General features: G+C 35.8%; 1 protein-coding gene across 1 annotated transcript in view; it reads right to left on the bottom strand.

The window, feature by feature from the left end:
* Positions 1-880: 880 nt before the first annotated feature.
* LOC106083785 (T-cell leukemia homeobox protein 3) overlaps positions 881-26,251 on the bottom strand; it is a 63,734-nt gene continuing 38,363 nt past the window's right edge. Inside the window, exons 3-4 of the mRNA XM_013247035.2 lie at positions 22,610-22,838; positions 881-1,902 (exon numbers count right to left, since the gene is read on the bottom strand). Of these exons, the coding sequence (XP_013102489.1) occupies positions 1,701-1,902; positions 22,610-22,838 (431 nt within the window). The 3' untranslated portion in view covers positions 881-1,700. The remainder of the gene's footprint in view (positions 1,903-22,609; positions 22,839-26,251) is intronic.

Below are 26,251 nucleotides of genomic sequence, written 5' to 3' on the forward strand. Positions count from 1 at the left end.
GGAGTATAGTGATGACAGTCCATTGACTATCCTACTCGAATTATTTCTAGGTTTGCAGCCCTGTTCTTATCCCTAGTACAGCCATCACCAAATTCCAGCGATATTAGCAAAGGTTCTTGGGCCCATCTTACTATTGTTCGCCCTACTTCTTTAAGGCATGGGTGGCATGCGATGCAGTTTTCGAATCTAGATGTGTGGTCTTTAGGGTAGCCTGTGGAGTGAATCCCCGAGCCCAATTTAGGGAGTCTCTCTCCTTATTATTGAAAGTCTTTAGATCATTCGTACCAAGCCTCTCAATAAACCTGAGAGCGATGCGCCTCCTATTATTTCAACCTCTAAAAGATCGTGTTGGTTTGCAGGGGAATGCCGACGGCCTAGGCAAATTATAGGCATGAGAAGATAGAATAGGTTCGGCCTTGTCCTTACGACTGGAAGCAGGTGTCTTTGTCAAAAGCCTGAAGCTGCCGCTCCACCAGTCGACTTTTCGGTAGCAGACAACATGCTACGGTCTGATACCACCACAGCAACTGTTGGGTCATTGGAGTCCATTCTAAGCCTACTCCCGGACTTTAGATCTTCCGCTCCACTGGAAACAGACGCAGATCATCCAAAAATTTTTACATTTCAAACTTTTTTCTTGATGTTTTATTAAAAAGTGTAAGGTTTGCGTTGTTTAAGATTCGTTCCCAACTTTGCTCAATTGATCAAAATATGTAGCAGCAAATTCTGCGTGTCATGGTTTGCGTGAGACACGGTGACATTGAAACGGTTTAGATTAAATAGGGCAAAATCGCTTTTAAAACCGTGAGAAAATGTCTCACTCCTCCTCTCATCGCCGCCCAAAAGACAGATTAAAAATCATTATGTTTTTTTAGTCATTTTCTATGTATATTTTTGAAATTTTAAGCAAGTGGTTTTCGTCTTTTTTGTTTTTTCTCTTCAAGATTACAAGCAAATTACAAAGATTTGTTACATATTTTGTTTTCATTTTTTGGTTGAAAGGGGGTAGGGGGAAGGGGCTATCTTATCGCATTATCATATATTATTGTGGTAATGACTTACTTCTAATTAACGTTAATTTTGTTAGTTAATTTTCTACACAATCTATTAAATTTCGGATTCAGTTACCGGTGTGGTCTGTGGCTTGTGGTGTGAGATTTGATTTGTACAATACGTAAAATAAGAGATAGATAGGGTGCACTGCCATTAAGAAGCGGGGGTTCTATTTTGAGATTAAATGAAAAATACGTTGAGTCGTTTATCTATTGATGGAATGCCGCTCCGTCGGTTCCTTAATGGATTGGCTGACTCCTTCGACATTCTCGCCTTATCAAATCGATCATTTTTTTTTAATTTAAATTTGTTAAATTTACTATTTACAGTTTTGCACTTCACTTCACTATAAAGTGATTTTTTATTACTCGTGTATGTATAGCTAAAGTAATTATAATAATTAGCATAGTAGTTATAATAATAGTAGTTGTCATTTGTGTTTTTACAGGACTATGCTAGAATAAAAATCTACAAGATTTCATTGCGTTGCTCTTCTCTGCACCCACGCGGGGAAAAGTGTCTGTTGCACATTGCTGTGGTACCTTCCGACTGGTTTTTCTTTTTTTTTTTCAATATATACATGAATTTTGTTTGTTTGTTTATTTATCACAACATATAAGGGGTTTTGCATGCGTTTGGTTAAGTTTTTAACAACCTGCAGCATGCGGCGTTTCGGCCCAGGGCTGCAGGCCATGCAATGCTGCCAGAGGTGCTCCATTAACGGACTGTGACGATAGGGGCGCGGATGGTGGAGGCGCGAAACCTTTGCTTATGGCCTCCGCCTGCAGGGAGAGCATCAGTCGATTGGCGGCCTGTCTCTCAGCTTCGCGTTCTTCTGCTGTTTGGCGTCTGTAAGAAAATAAGAAAATGTAGATTGCCTTAGTTCATTGAATACAAAGTTGAAAAGATCTCATGTTTTGTTTGAAATATACGCATTGCTACCAAAGAAATATAGCTCCCATGTAAACCAATATTCTAATTGCACTTCTTAAGCCATTAGAGGACGCAGTCCCTGTCTGAAATATTGCCCAAAAACTTCTTCTTTGATCTTCAAGCCAAGTGCCAACGATGGTCTGAATCGGCCCATAACCTGATATAGGTTCCATATAAAGCGATCTCCAGATTTAACTTCTTCAGCCTCTATAGGGCTATCTACACCAATTATGGTCCGAAACGGCACATAACCATTTTTCAAGGTTTAAATTGGTGCCTTGCTAAAAATAATCGGTTTTTTAATGGTTTATTTCCAACAAACTTTTGTGATAATTACCACATTTAGCCATATTTTGAGATAAAAGATTTTGGCCCAAAAATTTTTTTTTATCGAATTCTTGATCACAAAACTTTTCAACCATAATAGGTGTGGAGTCTTTAAGGGTCATACATCGGTAGGTCATACTTATATCGAATATACCGCGAAAACGTGTCCCCGAAAACATTTTCGATGGCCAAATAAGCCATCGAGCCGACGAGCCCGTCTAAGAGCGTAGGGGATTCCCCCGTCGTGAGAAGTTGTGTCCTCAAAGCGACTCTTCTGGAAGAGTGTCCCGCGAATCCTCTATATGAGTGCTAGCGAGTAAGTCAAAAGATCTTAGAATCGTGTTGAAAAGTAACAAATTAGTGTTTTTGAAGATTTATTAAATAGTCCTCTAGAAGAGTTAGTAGTAGTGGGACTTCTTTATTTGAATACATTTTTTGATTCATTACAGATATGTTACTTAAAATTAATTTTCTAGATATGTACATTTATTCTTCCAAAGAAGTTATATCTATTAGCGACTTTGTGTATAACGTCTGTGGCATAAACTTTAAATTTTACTTAATGATAATCATATAATAAAAGTTGCCGATAATTATAGGCTATACATTAATATGTAGTTAGCGTATTCCAATTCTCCACTTCAATTCCATCTAGTATATGGACTTCATCGAAGCTCAATGACGCTTTACAAAGGCGGCCAACCTACATTCCTTTTGTACCGAACAAATTCCAAAGAAATGGTGTTTCCCTTTTTCTTAGGTTGTAAACCTTACACATTTTAACCCAGTTTGATCCCTCTACTGCGAGCTCTAAATATCCAATTAATTTTTTCTGATGTATATCGATCATTAAGGTAGAGGTAGGCTTTATTTGGGTCTAGGTATTTATATATTCTAAGCTGGCTTTCCGTTTTTTGGTGAATTCTACATTAGTAAAGTTTCTGTTTTAAACTGTTAATGAGTTTCTTGGTAAAGTCATTCCATATGCTTGATGAGGGAAATGTTTCGGGTCATTGAATATCCATACGTGCAGCTAAGGGTTTCAGTTCTTTTGCCCAGAAGAAATTTCTGCGTAATGTAATATTGGATAGCTTGTTGGGCAGTCTAACGTTCGAATGCTGAAACAGAGTTTTTATATAGTTTAAGGGCTTATATAGTTTAAGTGCAGTCCCAGGGTATATATATGTGTGTCCTCTACCTACGTTTCTATTGGGTTGCCCAAAAACTAATTGCGGATTTTTCATATAGTCGGCGTTGACAAATTTTTTCACAGCTTGTGACTCTGTAATTGCATTCTTTCTTCTGTCAGTTATCAGCTGTTACTCTTAGCTTGCTTTAGAAAAAAAGTGTAAAAAAAGTATATTTGATTAAAGTTCATTCTATGTTTTATTAAAAATGCATTTACTTTCTTTTAAAAAATCCGCAATTACTTTTTGGGCAACCCAATAGCATGAGAACGTAACTTGGAGTACAGACTGGCATCTTCCTTAAAATCCTTAAAAAAAACGTTGCAACGAGTCAACTGCTTCGTAATGGCAGAATCCCCAAACTTGGACAGCATAGGTTTGAATAGATCTGCAAACCGCCACAAACAATTTTCACTTTGCGTTCATATTTATGTCTGTTCTGCCCACAAAATTTTTCCATGTTGCGTTTATTGCATTTTTTGCTTGGTTGTTCCGATTTTGGATCGATCTATCCAAGTCCATCCGTCTGTGGAAATCACGACGGCGGTCGAATGCGTAAAGCTAGGAACTTAAAAGTTTGCTCACACACTTCTTAGTGTAGGTCGTTGGGTATTGCAAGTGTGTGATATCGGTTAAGATTTGGATATGGCCCCCATATAAACCGATCTCCCCCATATATCTCACAAATACGTGGTATGTGGTTTATGTTCAATGTTTATTTGTATTTATGTATTTGAAAAATGAGTGTGCAAGGTGGCGTATGACTTATGGCATATAAGGATATAATTATGGAAAATAAACATGCGCGCCCATGTGCAATAAATTTAATAAAGAAATGATTGGTGCTGCATCAGAGATGTTCGGGAGTTACTAACTTTAAGACATCTCTTCTTCCACTGCAGCATAACAGACATACCACTCATTTCTGACATACAATTTGATCGACCCATAGTTTACCGCATTCATTCCAAAGTCCGATGTAGGACTATTTTGTATTTTAAGTATATATGTTTATACACCACAAATGTGTCAAAAATTATTTGGAATTCGTAACAACTGAAGAATATTTTTCAGTGTCCAGAAAACGAAAGTCGGGGTAAAAATCTTAAATAAAGGTCCTGAGCTATACTCAATAACAAGAGTTCCTGGAGAAAAAAAAACAGAGGAAACAAAATCCCTTTTAGCCAGTGTACTATACCTTTATGGATTTGCATGTTTTCATTTTACTCAACATTTTATCTTCTACTTCTAATTCTGCACTTTAATTATAGTGTCCGTCCATGCCCAAACACTTTTTTCTAATTTTTAGTAATAAAGTTCTTCGCTTTACCAAAAAAAAAAAAACTAATTACGGAAATATTTTATAAATAAAGGCTATTAGCCTAACTAAATCTGGTCATCATTCAAATAAACAGGGGAGAGAAGAAATTGTCTCGTTATATATGATGATTAGATTTGGAATATTCTTCAAGAATACCAGGAGGAAGACGGTTTCACCACTCAGAACTGATGCCAAAGTAAAATGGTTTCTCCATTTGCGGCTTCAAGTGGCAAAAATGATTTTAATTACCATCTTGGCTAGACCCTTAGGGGATAACCGCAATATGCGGCAATGAGATACAAAAATTCAATGTGGCAACTTTTCGTAATTGTTCACCAAGTTGGAGCATCTGGTTTGTGAACACTTTAGGAAATTTATTATTAAAATGGGTTTCTTCTTAGATAGGCAGCAACTGTTGTAGCTCTTGCGGAGCATAATAACCTTTTTAAGTTAAGCTATTAGCACTCTTTATTGAAATTTATGGCCATATAAAATTTAACAAGGCCACAATTTAAGGAATAATGTAAATCGCTTAAGGAATTAAAAATATTTGCCCCAAATCATATCTTGCCCTCCATGCCATGCAAAAGAGTTGTTTTTAACTTAGAATGCCAAATGAGACTGAAAATTGCAAAAAAGCCAACATTTTAAAGCTTTTAACAAAACTAGCACATAAAGTTAAAGTAATGTGAAAGATTTAGTGAAAATACTGTAGAAGACGTTCCTCCGCAGAAAGAAGTTTCGGCACACATTCGACAGCATTTCCCCCTGTAATGGTGGCATTTTTTGACCTTCAATAATTTAAAACTAACGTCAACTGTGAAGGAGCTGGAAAATCTAGTGTTTGATATTTAAATAAGAAAAAATATGTTAGTGGAGGCCACCGCGGCGCGGAGGTAAGTATGTCCGCTATGACGGAAACATTTTTTCCGCGGTGGTTATCCCCTAAAAAATGCTGGCGGCATGTGTCGCTTAGCTCGGCATAAAAAGGAGGCCCCATACCATTGATCCAAAATTTGAATAGGACTTCACTCTTGGATATGAGAGAAGTATCCCCTGTACCTTAATGGAGTGTTCATGGGAAATTTAGTTGGTAGTAAGATATACTATTGGGTTGCCCAAAAAGTAAATGCGGATTTTTTAAAAGAAAGTTTTTAGTTTTTTTTACACTTTTTTTCTAAAGCAAGCTAAAAGTAACAGCTGATAACTGACGGAAGAAAGAATGCAATTACAGAGTCACAAGCTGTGAAAAAATTTGTCAACGCCGACTATATGAAAAATCCGCAATTACTTTTTGGGCAACCCAATATATTACTTGGGATCTAAGGATCTACAGACATGGCTCAGGGTTCCTTTGTCCCCATTACTTTGGAAATGGATATAAAAAATTTCTTATTTTCCCATCGATTTGTAAAGCGGACTTTCACGTTCCAGGGGAACTGAAGTCTGTGGGCATGTGTTTAGCGACATGCAAGCTTATTCTTCAATATAAGGTCCAAGGGCATCAGATGACAGATCCCATAAACTTGAAAAATTTTTTGATTACTTAACGGTAAAAATCTAATCATGATCAGTGTTTGACTATGTAGTTTCTGCTTCGCAAACTCTAGAAGCTTCTTAATAGGAAGCATTCAAAATTTTGATGGACCGAGCTAAAGGTATTTCTTTCATCTAATTTTATACCAACTCAGTTTTAATCCAAAAATAGTTTATGACTTATATGGGCGAAATAAACTTTTCAGTTCATTTATAAATTTATAGACTTGCTTTGTTTTCATTATCTCCGCTTGAGTTTGGGCAAAAAAAGCAATAATAAACACAACGAGAAGAAAAATCTCACTCGTTTTGGTGGTTTATCATTTTTGGCTAAATGGTCGTAAAGTTATTGAGCACGGACTGGGTTTGTATCCGCAAATAACATTTGTCAGAAACACACATGAGAAGGACTTGCATGTTACAGCCATATATATGTGTGTGTGTGCGTGCGTCAATACACACACTCACCGACATATGCATATGAATTTAATTCACATTTGTTTTGAGAGTTGTTATCCACACGCAATAATTCATGTCGAACCAAAAGTGTGATTAAATAATAAACAAAACGTAAAAATTCAAATAAATTGAAAAAGTAAATCTGCACATTGCTACGGCATTCGGGGAGCATTCGAGCTCTGTGAGCGAGAAGTGATAGAGTAGAGGTGGTATGGCAAATTGTAAATTGAAAAGCTCGCAAGCCCCAACCGTACATTGTTGCAAATGAAATTACAAAGTTTTACGGTGCACATAAATCACATTGAGGAAGGGAAAATAAAATAATTTGTGGAAAAAAGTTAACTCATTCAACTGAACTTGATTACATGCGATTGTAACTAAGTTTAAACTTCAGTATAAACATTTTGAGGAAAATTGTTGCATACGCTATAGTTGAAAAAGTGAAAATGTCATTACTTTTTCAAATCATGTGCAAAATGGTAGTGCCTTCGTCTGCAATTGGCTTTGCCTTAAGTCCAACAAAATATCTGTGCCAAATTATGCATTTAGTTATAATACCCTTAACCAAAGTAATAGAGCAGGGTATAAAAATCGAACAAGAAGTGAGGTCAGCTCCATGATAAGCCAATGAAAAGTAAGGCTTAAGTTTAGTAGAACGGTTAAAGAACAATAAAGTCACTGGTTGCGATGACACAAGTTTTGCGAATCCTCTTTCTTACCTAGTCAAGTTATTTTCCCCTTCCTGACATGCCCACTTCCGCACGCAGGACCACAATTCCGAACATGTTACTCATTGCCTCTCAAACGGTGTCAATTTATGCGAATATTTTCGAAAATAGAATTTTGCTATCACTGTCATTTGTGGTCATTTACATCAACTACCTATCCCATAAATCCATCACTGAGTATCGCTTCACCATTAAGGTAAGCACTTCGGTCTGTGATGAACTTAACGAAAACCAAAATTAAATCAATTTCAAGAAATTTGATATTCATTTTCATATTCCCACATTCACATCTAACACTCATCGCATTTATCATCACACAAATGAATGAATTCATAATTAATTCCTACATACATACATACATACTTAACTTCACACACACTCATACCAATAGTGCGGAAAAGTGGCATGCATGAAATCTCAATGACAACGTTATGAAAACTAATTTCACTAAATACTTTTGTAGCAACTGAAACTTTCGTTTCACTCCTCCCCCAACCAGCGGTCTATAATAGCAGCAAAAGTTATTTTTAAGTATAAATGGAAAACTTTTGCGGAGCCGACGAGAGTCTGTGCCGTCGGTCGGTTAAATGAGATTTTCAATATGGCTGTGTCGGCTGGCCCTTCCATTCGCCCCCGATGCTTTATGTCTACTACGCTGCTCTTCGTTCTGCGCATACTCCTCCTGTTCTCGTTTTGTTAGACATAGCAAATGAGCGAATAGCAGCCAACAAAGTCCCAGAGAAGGGGATTGCCTGCAGCGATAGACTGGCGATGGGGGGTGTATACATAAATATTTAATACACTTTTCATGAGTACTTAAGACATTATGATTAACATAAAGTCACTAGTCACTTTGGCTCGGAAATATGTTTCTATTTGCGAGGAATTTGGGATGCAAAAGCCACTTATTTGGGCAATTTTTGTATAGCCCATGGAATGAGATCACTTCAAATCAAATGAGGGCTGGTTTAGCTTTATGGCGAAACTTTGTGTAAATATGCGAATATTTGATAAATTATTTGCCCTGATAGAAAATTGTTGGGTGGTTTGAAATTGTGGTTAGAATATTGCAAAAGCCCATACAATTCAAAGTGTCTGTAAAGTCGCTAGTTTGAAGAAGCGGACGCTTAAAAAACAATTCCAATCAATCGAATTTGGAGTATAGCGAAGTAGTCAAAATTATTTACGCCAGCTTAAATTTTGAAATAACTTCCAAAAAAAGGGTTATTTGTTATTCTTGTTTGGCAACAGATATGATGATTTCAGTGGGTCCCCATTCTTCCATTATTTATGGCGAAATTTTAATAGAATAACTATGTTATAACTAAGAGCTTTATATTGTAGGCTTTTAAGTTCACTGTGAAACTGGATATTAGTACTACGCAAAGCGTATTTAAATGAACGCCTGGGTGCGTTGACTTATTAAAAACCTATTGTGGTTGAAAAGGGTATCGTACAGATTTTAAAGACTCAGCAAATGTGTGCTACCAAAAGTGAATTGTCTTATCGCCCTCAACTAAAGCCATAAGGAGTTTATATTTATGCCAACTAATTTCATACTTTTCTAATTATGCCCCAGTCGTTGAGTAACCCCACATGTGTCTGTACGTATTTTCTGTCATGGTATTTTCCACACTTTCTCATGTCCTGGCGAGTGTCTAGTCAGAAGATAAATTGCTTAGCACGTATGCCAATTAATAAGATTCTAGTCTTTGGGTCGTTTGTTGAAATCCGGAAGAGAGGCATAGAATTTATGTTTTTCCTAATTGAATTATTCAGCATATTGTATTGTATTTTCGATTTAATTACTATTCAAATGCTTCAGAAAATGGTGCGTTGTGAAGACATGTATCCGTTCGGTAAAACTCCAGATTGTTATTTGGATGTTAAAGGTTAAATACAAGCAAAAACGATGTTCTGATCTCATTGAAAACGTGTTAGAGACCTGGATTTATTTATTTTTTTAATTACAAAATTGTGTGTGCTTAAACGAAAATACGGAAGAGCGGACAAACAAGAAGTAACGGACTAAAGCCGGGTAAAACATAAAATTCAGAAAAATGCATGAAATCTTTATTTGAATCAATAGTAGGGTACATATATGATTATTTAATCCAAATTTTGACCATGACTGCGCCTCAAATAGTCCAATTTTGGCATACTCTTTCCAACATTTCGGCTGGCATCTCACGAATAAATGCTTCAATGTTGTCTTCTAATACGTCAAATGAAGCGGCTTGTTTGTATAGACTTGAGCTTTAACATATCCCCACAAAAAATAGTCTAAACGCGTTTAATCGCACGATCTAGGCGGCCAATTGACCGTTTCCTCTTTTGCCTCTCAATAAGTCCAATGTTACGCGTGCTGTGTGGCAAGTAAAGCTCTTGCATTTTGGGCAAAAAAAAAGTTGAACGATAGCGCTCACCATTCCCAGTTACGTTATGATTCGCATCATCTTTGAAGAAGTACGGTCCAATGACGCCACCAGCTCATAAACCATACCAACCTAAAAATCACCCTTTATAAATATGTGCTTTATCTAAATGTGAACCATGACTTTTCAACAACAGAAGTGACTTGTGCTTGCTCATCATGTCCTAGTGCTTTCTCATGTGAATATAATCGTTGAAAATGATTATAAAGTAGTTTTATACTAATCTACAATAAATGAAGTACACAAGTCTTAGGAAAATAATAGAAAAGGGAAAGTAAATAAGACTTTTATGGTAATCCTATTGCGTTATTTGTAACTTATTGACATCCGTTTAACAAGAACGTATGTTCTCATGATTATAGTACGGGAAATTAATCGTTTTAAAGTTTACATTGTTAAGATAAAGAAAAAAAATCCCACTGAATGCTGTGCTGAGAGCAGTCACTTTTTACAGCAATTTATTGGTCGAGCATTACCAATTAATGTTGTTGTAGATGTGTAATTTTGTAAATTTTGTTTTGTTGATTAATTAAAGGTTGCCTCTCTATTCTGGTTTTTATATGTTGTAGTTCTCTTGGTGGTTATTGATTTTTATATACACAAATTTAATTTAATTTAATTATTGTAATAGCTTGAAGTAAATCTGCCACATGTGTTTAATGGCTTTTCCTCGTATCGAATCGTTGATGTTTAAATGGATATCTCCTTTGAAAGAGGGCAGTGGAAGGAAGTTCATTTTTCCAAATGCTTCTTGGTACTTGTCATTGTGTTGTTTAGTTCTAACATGCAATTAATGAAATTCGAATGAATATTTATGAATTAACACATATGTATGTACATTGGCGAATGTGTGAAACTGTTCTCTTGTCTCCGATAAGACACCTGAACAAGTTCTTCTGCATATATAAGAACAATTTGTTGAAAGTTCTTTGTATTCTTGCTTTAAATCCGTCCTATATTAAGTCTGCGAAGTACATGTGAATCTTTCGGTCTTTGTTATACCCTCTACCATAGGATTGGGGATTACTAATTTCGTCATTTCGTATGTTACATATCGATATATTCATCTGAGACCCAACAAAGTATGCCTATATATATCTATATACATATATATATATATATATATATATATATATATATATATATATATATATATATATATATATATATATATATATATATATATATATATATATATATATATATATATATATATATATATATATATATATATATATATATATATATATATATATATATATATATATATATATATATATATATATATATATATATATATATATATATATATATATATATATATATATATATATATATATATATATATATATATATATATATATATATATATATATATATATATATATATATATATATATATATATATATGCATACTTTGTTGGGTCTTAGATGAATATATCGATATGTAACATACGAAATGACGGAAGCACGGAAACTTTCGAAGGATTAAAGCTAAACACTTGAAATTTTGCACAAATGCTTCCTATTAGTGTGGGTCGGTTGGGTTTATAAATGGGCCATATCGGTTAATGTTTTGATATGAGGTGTTATGTAACGATTTCCAACAACTATGCTAAGTTTGATCCAAATCGATTCATAACTTAATATAGTTGCGATATAAAGCGATAGCGGATCATGCCTTCTTGAGCCTCTAGAGGGCGCAATTATTATCCGATTTGGGTGAAACTTCGCATGAAGTCCTTTGTTTTGACTTCCAATAATTGTGCTAAGTGTGGTCCAAACACATTCATAACCTGATGTTTATGTAGCTCCCATATAAACCGATCTCCCGTTTATACATCTTGAGCCTATAACTGACATTTTACCTGACATTTTGTTTAACGACTTTTCTTATGACCTTTAACATGCATGTCAAATACTGTTTGAATCGGTCTATTACCTGATATAGCTCCCACATATACCGATCTCACGATATTACTTCTTGAAAGACTTATACTATGGTCTCCAACATCCAAACCAAGTATGGTCCGAATCGGTTCATTACCTGGTATGGCTCTGATAGCAAGTAAATTTCTATTTATTATCGTTTGTTTGCCGCTAACGAGGTACCGGGCAAAGAACTTGACAAATGAGATCCATGGTGGAGGGTATATTAGATTCGGCCCGGCCGAATTTAGAACGCTTTTACCTGTTTTATTTGTCTAGGTTTAGCTCCCTCTATGCAAAATGTTGCCTTATAATTCGCGCAACACAATCCATCTGCTCGACAGAATGCAATAGACACTTAATATTCCCCACAAATGATAGTTGATAATAAAATCAATAGTTAGTATTTAAAATATATGCGATTTGTTTAAATTGAGCGAATATATTTCGTAGGTTTATGAAGAATCTAATCAAAGGCTTATATAACTTAAAAATTTTATAAAATACTAACTGACCCGGGCACGCTCCGCTGCGTCTTTTTTTACTTTATATTAAAAAAATGTAGTACTCCCCCTTCAGATATCAAAAAATGTAGTACCCTATTTTCACCACGGGGTCATTGTGCACCATCTGTGAAAATTTCAAGAAAATCGGTTCAGTCGTTTCTGAGTCTACAAGGAACACACAAACCTACAAACAAACAAACACAAATTAATTTGTACAGCGGTCAAAAAAAGTATTCATCATTAGCAAAATTGATAATAAATTCACTTATTTTGGGTAATTGAAGAAAATTTAAAGTAAACAAATAATGCAGTTTTATGCAATAGTTTATTTTTCGTAATATGTTTTAAAATAAATTCAAAAAATAAATTTAATTAGCGCAAAAATTGCAATTTTATATAATAACACCAAAAACAGAACAAAAAAAGTATTCATCATTGATGTGCTATCATCAAAGTCAAATTCAAATATTATTTGGGAATCCCCCTTTTCTGTTTTATTTAGTAAAGGAGGCTTTGCCCTTGACAGCAAATATTTAATTTCATTGAAAATATAGTTTTTGTCAAAATGGGTCGTAAGCAAAACGAGGTTTCTGATGAGGTAAAAGTTTTGATAATAAAACACCACAGGAATGGTTTAACTCAAAAAACTATCAGTGAAATATTAAATAGACCACGATCTACTATACAATCCATCATCAGAAAGTGGACAGAAACGAAAACTGTTGACAATAAACCAAGATCTGGTCGACCAAAAGCACTTTCAGTTGGAGATGTGCGTTGGCTAGTGCGGCAAGTTCAGAAAACTCCGAAGACAAATGCGACCATTTTTCGTAAAAACACTATGGAATATTTAGGGAAGGAAGTTACTACACAAACAATTCGAAATACACTCAAAAGGCATAGTTACAGAGGAAGAACTGCACGTAAGAAGCCCTTTATAAATAAAATAAACCGAGTGAAAAGGCTAAACTTCGCAAAAATGTATGTAAAACAGCCCGAATCATTTTGGAAAACAGTCATTTTTGCAGAGGAGAGCAAGTTTAATCTTTTTGGGTGCGATGGAAAGGTCATAGTGTACAGAAAACCAAATACAGAGCTTGAAGAACGAAACACAGTTGCTACTGTAAAACATGGTGGAGGTGGTTTAATGGTTTGGGGGTGTATGGCGGCTTCAGGAGCGGGAAATCTTGAAATTATTAATGGAGTAATGGATCATAAGTATTACATTGACATTTTAAAGAGGAATTTAAAAGATAGTGCTGTAAAACTTGGGCTTGGTAATAACTTTCAATATTATCAAGATAATGACCCCAAACATTCTGCTTTAAATACCAAGATGTGGATGCTGTATAACTGCCCCAAAGTCATTAAAATTCCTCCTCAAAGTCCCGACTTGAACCCAATTGAACATCTTTGGGAACATCTCGAACGCAAATTGAGAACGCGCAATTTTTCGAGCAAGAGTCAAATGCAACAGGTGATAATGGAGGAATGGACTAATATAGACCAAAATATAACCGCTAAATTAGTCCAATCGATGTCAAACCGTTTAAAAGAAGTTATAAGACGCGGTGGTCGAATAACAAAGTATTAATTTTTTTAAATTATGTTATTTATTTTTTTGTTTTTTTGCAATGATGAATACTTTTTTTGTTTAATTTTTTGTGTTCAGCTGTAAAATGGCCCTTTTTGTTCCAATAAATACTATTTTTTTCTTTAAAAACAATGAAATTGTGTACATATATATCACACAAGCACTACTGCATCATTAGTTTAATATTTTTTTATTCCAATTGTCTTTTGTAGACTTATTAAAAAAAAAAACATTGAATGATGAATACTTTTTTTGACCGCTGTATATATATGAGAAATGCGATTGAGGCATTTAAGGGATCAAGAAGTCGAATCTATATCTTTTAATGTTAGTAGATGATTGGATGTTGCAGATCCCCATAAACTGGGGATCTGCAGCCTCCTAATACTGGCGATATTTGTTAGGTACTTTGCCATGTAAAAATTCTCCTCAATGAGATGTCGCACTGCGGCACGCCGTTCGGAGACGGCTATAAAATTTAGGCTCCTTATCATTGAGTTTGAACTTGAACCGGACAGCACTCATTGATAGGTAAGAAGTCTGACCCTAATCCTTAATGGAATGTTCATGGGCAAATTTGCATTTGCAATCTGACGATGGTAAAATCGTTCAAAGAACTTAATAAAGTCCATGATAGAGTGTAATATACGCGCCATTACTTGTTAATCTAAAACAAAGTTCTCGGAAGGCAGAATTGAGAGCATGGGGAAGGGATTCAGTTAGAACTTAATGTCGTGGTAATAAAGATATCCTTCAATTCAAATCGGACGAACACATATATGGTAGCTCTATGCAAAAAAAAAACGCATTTATGTTCCATGAAGTAAACATCTAGCAAATATTATAGAAATAAATTGAAAATTTCATAAAAATTCCAATCACTTTTTTCGCCGTATCAATTAAAAATTTCGAAATTCTCGTCGAAAATGCTGTTGAAGCGTTCAATAACCATGTTTTGGAGGGGACTCTATCGTAGTGGAAATTGGTTTGAGTGCATGCAAAAGTGTATACATCATACTGGAGAATACTTTGAAAAGCAATAAAATAATTTCCAATGATGAAAATTTGGATTTTCATGATTAGGCCAGTATCTATGTAGCAGCGTTGGTAGCATATTTTGTATGGACTACGACAGGACTAGTACAAGTTTCTCAACGAAGTTACTCAGGCACCCAAGCCTCCAGTGTTTGGAATTTTTCAAATTTTACAATATCTTCCAGTGAGATTCTTGTGAAAGTCCTACAGTATTTCTATAACTTGGATATTTACTCAACTTCGTCTCACGCTTTAATTCATGGTGTTTGTTCTTCAACTGGGCCATGTTCAATTTACATTCTAATCACAAACCACCCCCACATATAACAGTGCACAATGGGGATGAACTAGTCTTCATTCATATTTTCGTCAATTTTCAGAAAAAGAGGCCATGAAAACTTGAAATAGCGCTAAACAAAATGGCTACCCTCTTAGTGACATTAGCATAAACGAGCAGCCGTGAATAAAAACCATTTCGATAAGGTGACATTACTGCAGCGCATTGATGGTAACTTACAGTTTTAATGGCGCCTGGTCACTCCATTTGCCCATTTGCAAGGGAAACATTTAATCACACATCGCCGTGCCATAATGGGCAGTCGCCAAATAGTCATAATGCCCACTCAGGATATGGATTCCATATTAATTGGCCACCATTAATTCGTGTATTTTAGTGCAATATTGTTTCTGTATTTGCCCGGCTGCAAATGAAGTTGAGGGAATTCGCTTTTGTCACCATGCCTTGGGGGACTGTCTTCATTAAGCAGACGTTTTAAAATTGAGAGGGGGAATAAGAAGTGGTTGCGGTGGTGGGGTACTCGCTTAGGGGTCTGTTTATTTGCAATGTAAACAACAGCCATTAAATCTAAATGATAATTACTTATTGTGATTAAATTGACCCATTTCAAATTCAATTTACTTTGGTTGCATGCGCTCACTGAAATGTTGAAAAATCACGAACATGTTAATCTCGATGGCATTCATAGTCACATTCTGGCAAAACCAAGGCTGGGATCCATTATTATTTCGATATTACTTTTGGAAAACCGAATGGATGTAGACATCATTCCGACTGCATAATACCCTACACCTACCCTATAGGTACAATGTGGGAGCTATATTCATTTCTGAACCAATTTTGATGGACCTCGGGGAGCAAATATGTTCAAACTGTAATAACTACGGTTGACAAATGACAACATTATTGCAAATTGCCCAAAATCTGAAGAACATATGTATAAGAGCAATATCTAATTCTGAACCGATTTCGAGCAAACTTCTCAGATAATGTGGTAGTCGTAGAGGAAGGCGTTGTGCAAAATATGATCCGATTTGGGTCTCTGGAGTTTTAATTCAACTTACTGTTTAAAATTTCCCCTTAATCAGATAATAAATGCGCCGATTATGTGGCTAAGCCCTAAATCAATTGATCGATCTATATGGAAGCTATATCTAAATATGCTCCGATCTGGGTAACATTTGGGTTGGAAGTCTTACAGCAACGCATTGTTTCCAATTCCCGCAAAATCGGATAATAAATGAGCTTTTAATGGTATTTAGATCCTAACACAGAAGATCGTTCTATATGATAGCTTTTTTTAAATATAGCCCGATTTGGACTATAATCGGGACGGATGTCGGGAGTCTTGAAACAATTTACTGTTCCAAATTTCAGCAACGGGTTTTCAACGCGTCTGTTATAGGCCAAAGACTTAAAATCGGTAGATTGGTCTACATTGTAATTATATTCCGATCTGGACCATATTGAATTTCAGCGAAATCGGGTAATGAAGGCGTCCATATGGCAGCTATATGTAAATATGGTCCGATGTAGTCTATATCCGGGTCGGATATCGATGGGCCTAACAAATCTTACTGTTCCGAATTCCAGCGAAATCGGGTAACAAATACGCCTGTTACGGCCTTAAGAGCCTAAATCGGCCTATATGGCAGCTATATCACCGCCGTTTCAAATTTCAAAGAAATCGAATAAAAAATACGGCTTTTATGGGCTTAAGACCCTTAAATGCCAAATCGGTCTATATGGTAGAAATATCCAAATCTGATCTGATTCGACCCATTCGAAAACTTTACATGAAGAAATACGAGCCTGTGCAAAATTTTAACTCAATAAGTCAATTTTTAAAGACTGTAGCGTGATTACAACTAACGGATACTAAGACAGACGGACGGACAGATGAACATCGTTAAATCGTCGTAGAATGCTACGACGATCTAAAATAAATATATACTTTGAAAGGTCGAAGATTTGTCTGCAGACATCAGCTAACACTGTCTGCTGATATAAAATTAAAAATTTTAACCTTTGGATGAATGTATACGAAATTTTTTAACTTCTAAATAAAAATTGACTACACTTGATACTTTTTCGCGTTTAATTTTCTTTCAATAGCATACTCGTGCAGATAACAGTAGCAGTTATTTTGAATTCTGTTTTTTTAAATTCGTTCAAAAATTAGCATGTTGTAGAAAATTTAAAAAAAAAATGTACGTTATACGCTTGTAAAATTCGAAGATAATGTGGAATATAAAAATTTTTAAATTTTTGGGCCTTTTTGCCATTTGAAAACAGCAGAAAATGATTGCTGTTTTAGCAAAAGACTCATCCCTCGTCTCATCACCTGGACAAAGTCTAAATTTTCATTTGCATAGCTCATTAAGCATCGTCCATTAAATTACTTAGGCAACATTTTCAATATGCATAGCAGTCATTGTTGTAGTTTTTCCTATATTGCCTATCAATTTTTGCTTTGGGACTAATGATTGTTTCTGGTGACAACGATTATCGTGGCAGGCCATTTATTGCTAAATGGGCTAAAATGCTTTGATACGATTTTAATTGCCTATTATCAAACATTATGTGTGGAATGAAAATCCTAAAGTGTTGTCTTTCATTTCACGAGTCATTAGTATCGCATTTCCATAAAAAGCGAGACTAAACACACACACACACAAAGACTATTAATGACACAATAGATTTTAGATAAAATATATTGCTTTTATATTTCCCATTTCTCATGGTGAATTCTTTCTAAATAGACTATCAATAATTAGAAACTCATTATAAATTAATTAATGATGCATGTTACAATAATGGCTTAATCATCGATAATTTTATTTGCATGCGTAACCATACAGGCATATGGTTTTGATCCAATCTAAATTTGTGAATGACCTCAAAAGAAATAACTAAATTTACCATTATTTAGAATGAAATGGAGCTTTGGCGTTCTTCTATTTTACCCAATCTTAAGTCGATCAAATGAAAGGGATTTTAATTCAAACATAAAATGAGCGAGGTGTAAATAAAGCAAAATTGATGTTAGTCAATCAAGGCTTAACATAAGGAATATCAGGGACATTAACTGCAAATCCACATTTTCTCCAACAATATTCACACACAGTGATGCCCATATAATTAGACACACCGTATTTAATTTTGAAAAAAAAAAAAATTTTATTGAAATGAAATATTAAATATATTATTATTCTTTAGTTATCCCATGTATTCCAGCATTTTGTTTTCGACAGCTTATTAGGAACACATTCAAGACACACTTTTTGGGTATTCGCACGTTTAGGAACCGCGTAATTCCATGAAAAGCACCACAAAATCATTTGCATGAACATAAAATGAAAAATGCAGTGATAGCATGCACCGTAATGATCAAAAATATACCGCCAGGGGCCTTAAACTTGCCTTTCGAGAGTATAATAAAGTAAAATGGGGATGACTTACTCTAAGAAGTTTGGCTAGTTGTAACCCTTTTCCCGAGTTAAGAACAGTATGTGCATAAAACCATTACCAAAAACACGAAAAAATTAAGTGTCCCAAATTGTCTGTCCAAGCCTAAATTAGACGTTTTTTTTTCATTACCTTATTATGTTATGTTGAAAAACTTTTTTCTACATTTTTTAAATTTAAATGTTCGTAACGCTATAATATATGAGACTACCTAAGAAAAATAATACATATATCATTTAATTTCAATAAAAAGTTTTTTTTTTTTTAACTAAGAACAGTGCCTCTAATTATCTGATCACCAGTGTGTATTATACGTTTTTGTACAGCATCACTGCGTTTCAGGCTATACTGACTTTGGGAAATAGCTGCGCCAGATGTAAGAAGATATGTAACAAGTAAGAGCGTACTTAGTTCGGCCGGGCCGAATCTTATATACCCTCCACCATGGATCGCATTTGACGCAGTATCTCTTTTTAGGCAAACAAAGAGTATTGAATAAGAACTGTCAAGCAATGGGAGCTTTCTAATGTTATAGTCCAATTCGGACCATAAATAAGTGCTGAGCATTGTAGAAGCCATTGTGTAATATTTTAGTTCATTCGGATAAGAATTGCGCCCTGTAGGGGCTCAAGAAGCAAAATCGGGGTATAGGTTTTTTTATGGGAGCTGTATCAAGCTATTGATCGATTCAGACCATATTTGACATGTATATTGAATGCCATGAGAGAAGCCGTTGTACAAAATTTCTTCCAAGTCGGATGGGAATTGCGCCCTCTAGAGGCTCATTATGAACTGATTTGAATCATACTTAACAGATTTTTTGGAAGTGATACCAAAATACTACGTTCAGTCAAATCGGACGAGAATTGCGCCCTCTAGAGGCTCAAGAAGTCAAGACCTAAGGTCGGTTTATATGGCAGCTATATCAAAACATGGACCGATTCGGCCCATTTACAACCCCAACCGACCTACACTAATAAAAAATATTTGCGCAAAATTTCAAGCGGCTAGCACTACTCCTTCGAAACTTAGCGCGCTTTCGACAGACCGAGGAACGGACGGACATGACTAGATCGACTTAAAATGCCATTACGATCACGAATACGTTATGGGGTCTCAGACGCATATTTCGAGGTGTTACAAACAGAATGACGAAATTAGTACACCCCCATCTTATGGTGGAGGGTATAAAAATAAGTAATGGTGTTTTCGATTCTAGAAAAAAATGTTTCACTAAAGTTACACTTATAAGGTACAACATATTGCAAATTTCGCCCTGATCCTTTCAATAAGTTGCACTTTTACATTTTCAATGAAGCATGCTCATGTGTGAACATTGAACAGTAAGAAAACGTTGTTGAATTTGTTTCAATTTTGCAATTAACTTTTGACTCAAAAAACATGAAAAATTAAAAAGTTCGGCAGAGCCCGGTCGGGAGTCGATCCTGGGCACACGGAGTAACAGTGAGAGCCGTTGCCGTTGTCTAGCGTTCGAAGCCATCAATACAACTTCCAACAGATGAACTAAATCATGGGTACTACGGAAGTAGTGTAATTGCCACAGAAAAAATGTTTGCCATTACACAAAAATAAATGCATTGGAAAAAGTACAGCTAATAAGCATGGTTGTCGAGCTTGGTTAATGTGGTAATTGTATCATAGATGCGTTTCCACAATTAATACGATTCAAATACAATATACCAACGCACGGCCCTTGAAGCCATCACACCTAATATGGTTGAAAAGTCTTCAAACCAAAGACGAAACGTGGTTGGTGTGTCCGATCATTGAGCCCGTCTCGAAAGAGAAACAAACAACAATTTTAAAAATTGTAACAGGCAAAAAACTTGAAAGACAAATTTTCATATTTATAACATTCTATAAAGACAAAATTTACCTCAGACTAAGGCAGCTTCAAAATTATTTTTCTTGGGGTCAAAATTGCAAAAAAATTCTTCTTAAACAAAATTTTAATGACATTTTTTGTAAACAAATTGTAATAAAATCGTTTCAAAAGACAAAATTTCAGTGCAACATTCTCTAACGACCAAACTTCAGCCAGGACTGGACTGGCTGGCAATAGGCTTGTTATGCGCTCTAAATATTAAAAAGTAATCTCGAAAAAGCAAATTTAAGTCAGGAATTTCGTGCTGCTCAAAACTACATTTCAATAAAATTTTCTGCAGATAAAATTTTAATATATTTTTTTATTCGAAATGTCAATAAAATTTTTTCCAAGGACAAAATTTTAATGAAATATTGTCTTATACTATATTTGGACCAAAGCTGTTTTGAGCAAACAACTCGTTTTGCCTTTATAATGCTCTGAAAACCACTCGTTTTTCTTTTACATTTTTTAAGAGAAAACGACCCATTTGCCACAAAAACAAGTCATTCAAATTATGTAAGCCCAAATAAATGCCTAAATTGTGCTAAATAAACACAGCCCAGAGTTATGTCAAATAACAAAAATTAAAACTATAGCTAAAAAATTTATGAAATAAACCATAAACCAATTTTGCAAACATAGCAAGAGAATCTAAATCTTATACTGAGATTCCATAGAATTTAAATTGGAGTGTGAACAAATTTAATTTGCAAAATATATCAACCGCAATATGGGACTTCTATAAAAGCTATTTGGGAGTAGAGTACGAAAGCGTCATAGGCGGATATGGGCTACAGTGACACGAATTCGATATCCACATTCATGGCGAAATGTCACCACCCTAAATAGACACTAGAGAGCTAAAGAAGGCGCAGCGAAGTTAAGTCAAAATTTCTCCGTCTATAGCAAGCAGCGTTCATTTATTATTTCTGTACGCATTGATCGTAGATTTGGGCGCAGTGGAAACATCTTCAAACATAATTTCAACAATTATTTTTTGAATTTTGAAAAAAATATTGCCAATAATGATTTCCTTTAGTGGTATGTACGAAAAACTTTAATGAAATTTTTCCAAACTGTAAGGAAATGTGTTCAAATAGGAAAGATTTTTGTTAAATCCTATCAGTCATCAGACTTTTGTCTATGAGAGTAATTATTTAATGATACATACGTTTGCCGCTAGATCATTCACATCAATTATTGGGAATCTGAGGCTAGTTGAATGAAGAAGCTTTCTAGAGAATTTGAATCTTTTGAGAATATTTGAAAATTATTTATTGACTTATTTATTTAAATACTAAGCTTATAGTAGGTATAAATTTAGTATTAGGGATGTGACAACATTGGCAGCTGAGGCTGTCCGCTAAGAAAAAAAATTCTTTATGAAAATTATCCACTTTGAGGAGGACATAAATTATTTATTAGTTGACGAAAAGAGATCAAAAAATAAAATGTATAATGCAAATAAAATTGACAACGAAAATATCCCTTCCTATTTCTGATTTTTACATCAGTTTCATAACATTGATAACATAAACATCGAAAAACAAATCTGTTTTTGATGGAAAATATCATTAAAAATAGATTTTGTATCGATTTTAATGTATATAGTTTGAAGGATATCATTTAAAGAACGTAGATATAGCGTCAAGTTTTATGGAAACAGAAGTGATCTTAAACCAATTGACCGACAGAAACAATCGCCTTTTGAAATCATAAAACTAGTTTGAGAGCAAAAGGAAAAAATCTTATCAAAATACTGCAAATACTCCCCCGCCCCAATTTAAAAATCAGGCCACGTCTCTGTATGGTGGCATATGTTTGTAGCTGTTGCATTGTCTGACAATTTTTCGAGCCTTGGGCTTAAATGGGAAATCCCATTTTGATATTGTAAGTTTTGTTCTGTACTCACCTCCACTTGGTTCGTCTGTTTTGAAACCATGTCTTTACTTGAGCATCGGTCATTTTTAGACCTCGCGCCAATGCAGCTCTTTCCGCAGATGCTAAATACTTTTGCTTGTGAAACCGCTTCTCCAATTCAGCCACCTGAATGCGAGTGAAGGAGGTGCGTGGCTTTTTCCGTTTGGGTGGTGTGCGGTTCTGGTAGGGATGGCCAATACGTCGGGCAATAGGAAATGCAGCTGAAATGGGGAGAATGGTAGATAGACATTTTAGAAAATTGCCAAACGACTTATTGACTCATTACGCACAACAAAATTGTTATCCTTTTAGTCTGTATGAGTGTAGTTGTGTGTGTGTGTGTTTGTGTTATCCCATAATTGTTTGTCAAACGCTGTGGGGCGGCCTCGTCAATTAACCGAAACTATAAATTTTCCTATTTGCCTGGCTCACTGATAACAAGCCATTTCCGATCTTAACTTCCGGCAAACGCACACAAATGCCATTAACTCTCTTCGCTTGCGTGGATGGAAGGAAGGGAGGGAGGAAGACAAGTATTTTAAGTAGTTATGAATGAATGAAAGTAAAAGCCAAAGGAAGTTAGTAAAACGCATTTAAGGAACAAGAACCTTTAAGGGTAAATTTGTATGTATGGACTTAATTACAGCTCACTCTAATCGGTGTCGGCGTTAGTTTTTAAGTGTCGGCGTACCTGCCGCTGTGAAATCAATTAGGCTGTTTACCTACTTCCTTGCACAGTAGGCCCACATTTTTAATAGCTCTTTCTCTCCTTAAAGAGGAACGAAGATGACGCGCACACACACGCACTATCAAACAAACAAGTTACTTTTTATGGTCCCTTACGCTTGAGAGTAAGTGAAGTATGCTGCGCTAATAGGAATACACGCGACAATTTAGTTTTTATTTCGACTATGTGGTGATTGTTGTTGCAACTGGTCTCTGATGCGGACGGGTATGCCACATTTACTTCGGCTATCCATTGCCGTTGAGTCATATTGCTGGTGACAAAAAGAAGTTATATCGCGTTAAATGAAATGAATGAAAGACAGCCTGTTCGACTGTCGGACAGCTCGCTGACTGACAGAGTGACCCAGACTGAAGTTGGACATGCTAATGCATCAGCAGCAGTAAAGGTAACCCACCAACAACATCACAGCCGTAAATTAACCACCGAAGTTGGCCAACTGTGGCGTATAGAGAGACTTGAGGCTGATGACTGTGACTTCATTGATTGACTGTGTTATTTGGCCGGTCAGTCCTTTAGGTTCTCGCTTTGTAAAATTCGAAGACTGTGATCTCTATGGTCAGACAAGACGACGAACCTTTTAAAATTCTTTAAGGACGTCGTCGTCATTCAAATTGGTCGTCTGTTGCAGCAATGTCATTATAAATATTTTTTTGGCTTTTATTAGGTGCGATAAGCGACGAAGTGTCCTCTTTTTAAGGATGTTTTTTTTTTTTTTGAAGCAAGGGGGTAGTGTGATAATTAAAGTTTTATCTACAATGAAATTGGAATAAATATCCCGTCTTGTTGTCGTGCTACATGCAAAATAAAGGTACTTCTGAGCTTGGTACAGATTCTTTGTTCTATAGCCATGTTAAGTTTGAAGATTGGCTATATCCAACTACAAACTATATCTGCATATGCTCTGTAAACTGATTTTATCTAATAACCCGTTTTATAGAAGCGTTTCGTTTTCTTACTGTCAAATTATATTTATTTTAGTCCATGTTGCTATGAACATACTTAGTGTGCTCTGGAGGAGAGTTGGTCCAAATATGAATGTCAAATTAGTACTTTGATTTCCAAAAGTTTGGATTAAGTATCCGTTCTGGAGTTGCCATTATAGGGTATTCATTGGGTGAGTTTTCAGTAGTGGAGATGAACCCTGATATCATGCATTGGAGACCTAGCTTGCCATGGCTGCGCAAAATGGTTTTGTCTTTGTTTAGCCTTTACGAACATAAACTAAAAAAACAAGTACAACAAAAACGAATCTTACATACCCTCCACCATAGATCGCATTTTTCCCGGTGTCTCTTTTTAGGCAAACTAAGCAAAAGAAGGGATAAAAGTAAATAATTGCTATGCTATTGGAGCTATATCAAGTTATTGTCAGATTCGGCCGGTAAATTTCACAGTTGTTCAAAGTCATAACGAAACACGTAAGTAAGTAAGAGCGTGCTAAGTTCAGCCGGGCCGAATCTTATATACCCTCCAACATGGATCGCATATGTCGAGGTCTATGCGCGGTATCTCTTTTTAGGCAAACAAAGAATATAGAATAAGAACTGTTATGCTATTGGAGCTATATCAAGTTATAATCCGAGACGTTGTACAAAATTTTAGCCAAATCGTATGAAAATTGCGCGCTCTATTGGCTCAAGGAGTCAAGATCCAAGATCGGCTATGACAGCTTTGCCAGATTATGAACCAATTTGAACCATACTTAGCACAGTAGTTGGAAGTTATAATAAAACACTTCGTGCAAAATTTCAGTCAACTCGGACGAAAAATGCGCCCTCTCGAGGCTCAAGAAGTCAAGACCCAAGATCGTTTATATGACAGCTATATCATAACATGGACCGATTTGGCCCATTTACAATCCCAACCGACCTACACTAATAAAAAGTATTTGTGCAAATTTCAAGCGGATAGGTTTACTCTTTGGAAAATTAGCGTGCTTTCGACGGACGGACGGACATGGCTAGATCGACGATCAAGGTGGGCCGCTATTTCTACTTGGTTTATTTTATTTTTGGAAATCGAGGACGGCATAAATGCACTTCGTGAACATTGTTCACTGATCACACCGCCTTCGTTTAGAGCAAAGATGAAACATTTCATTTGATAAATGAGTGCGGAAAAAACATTTTAACATGGGCATGGTCTGAGGGCAATTATCATCACACGCTGGCTGTTCGACGCTGGCGTCCGTCACCCGATTATTTTACAAGAATGTTTCATAATTAATAAAATATTAAAATCTATTTGTAAATTTATTCAAGCAAAAAGGACAGACAGACTGTGCGGCCAGACAGACATCGTTCTCTTTATCGCTGACCTGTCCTTTGCGGCTCTTCCGTCCGTGCCACCATCGTGGAGGCCGTGGCTGTGGTTGCTTGGACCCATACCACTTCGCCCTGTTGCTCTTCGATGCTGGTGGGGTAGTGTTTTGTCGCCAGCTTATCTTAATAGCTTCGTCGAAGTACAATAATTGGCGCCTCCGCGGAAATGTTCATTATGAGCAACACTGTGGCGCTTGTTGGTGTCCAACCAAGGTGTTCATATTTTTGGTGTCTTGCTGATGTGGTTCATGATGTTGTTGCCATGTTCTGGCCCAATGAGGCTTTTAGTGGAGGCGAGTCAATTTCATTTTTGGTCTGAACTCATGTCTGAAGAGTGGCTGCCTAAACGATACATTGACACCGAGCAATTAATTATGAAAGCGTTGTAGAAACACAAAGTGAATGCAGTCGCCGATAGTGATAATGAAACAAAACCTCTTTGTTCTGCTACACATAACGAAACGAAACCTTTTAAAACTGCATCTCAATGATGGTCATGGGGCAGAATGACAGCCAGGGTAATGCGAAAGCCAGTCTACAGAAGCATTTAGCACACTTTCTCAAA

Source organism: Stomoxys calcitrans, chromosome 2 (genome assembly GCF_963082655.1).
Source record: "Stomoxys calcitrans chromosome 2, idStoCalc2.1, whole genome shotgun sequence".
Lineage (NCBI taxonomy): Eukaryota > Metazoa > Arthropoda > Insecta > Diptera > Muscidae > Stomoxys > Stomoxys calcitrans.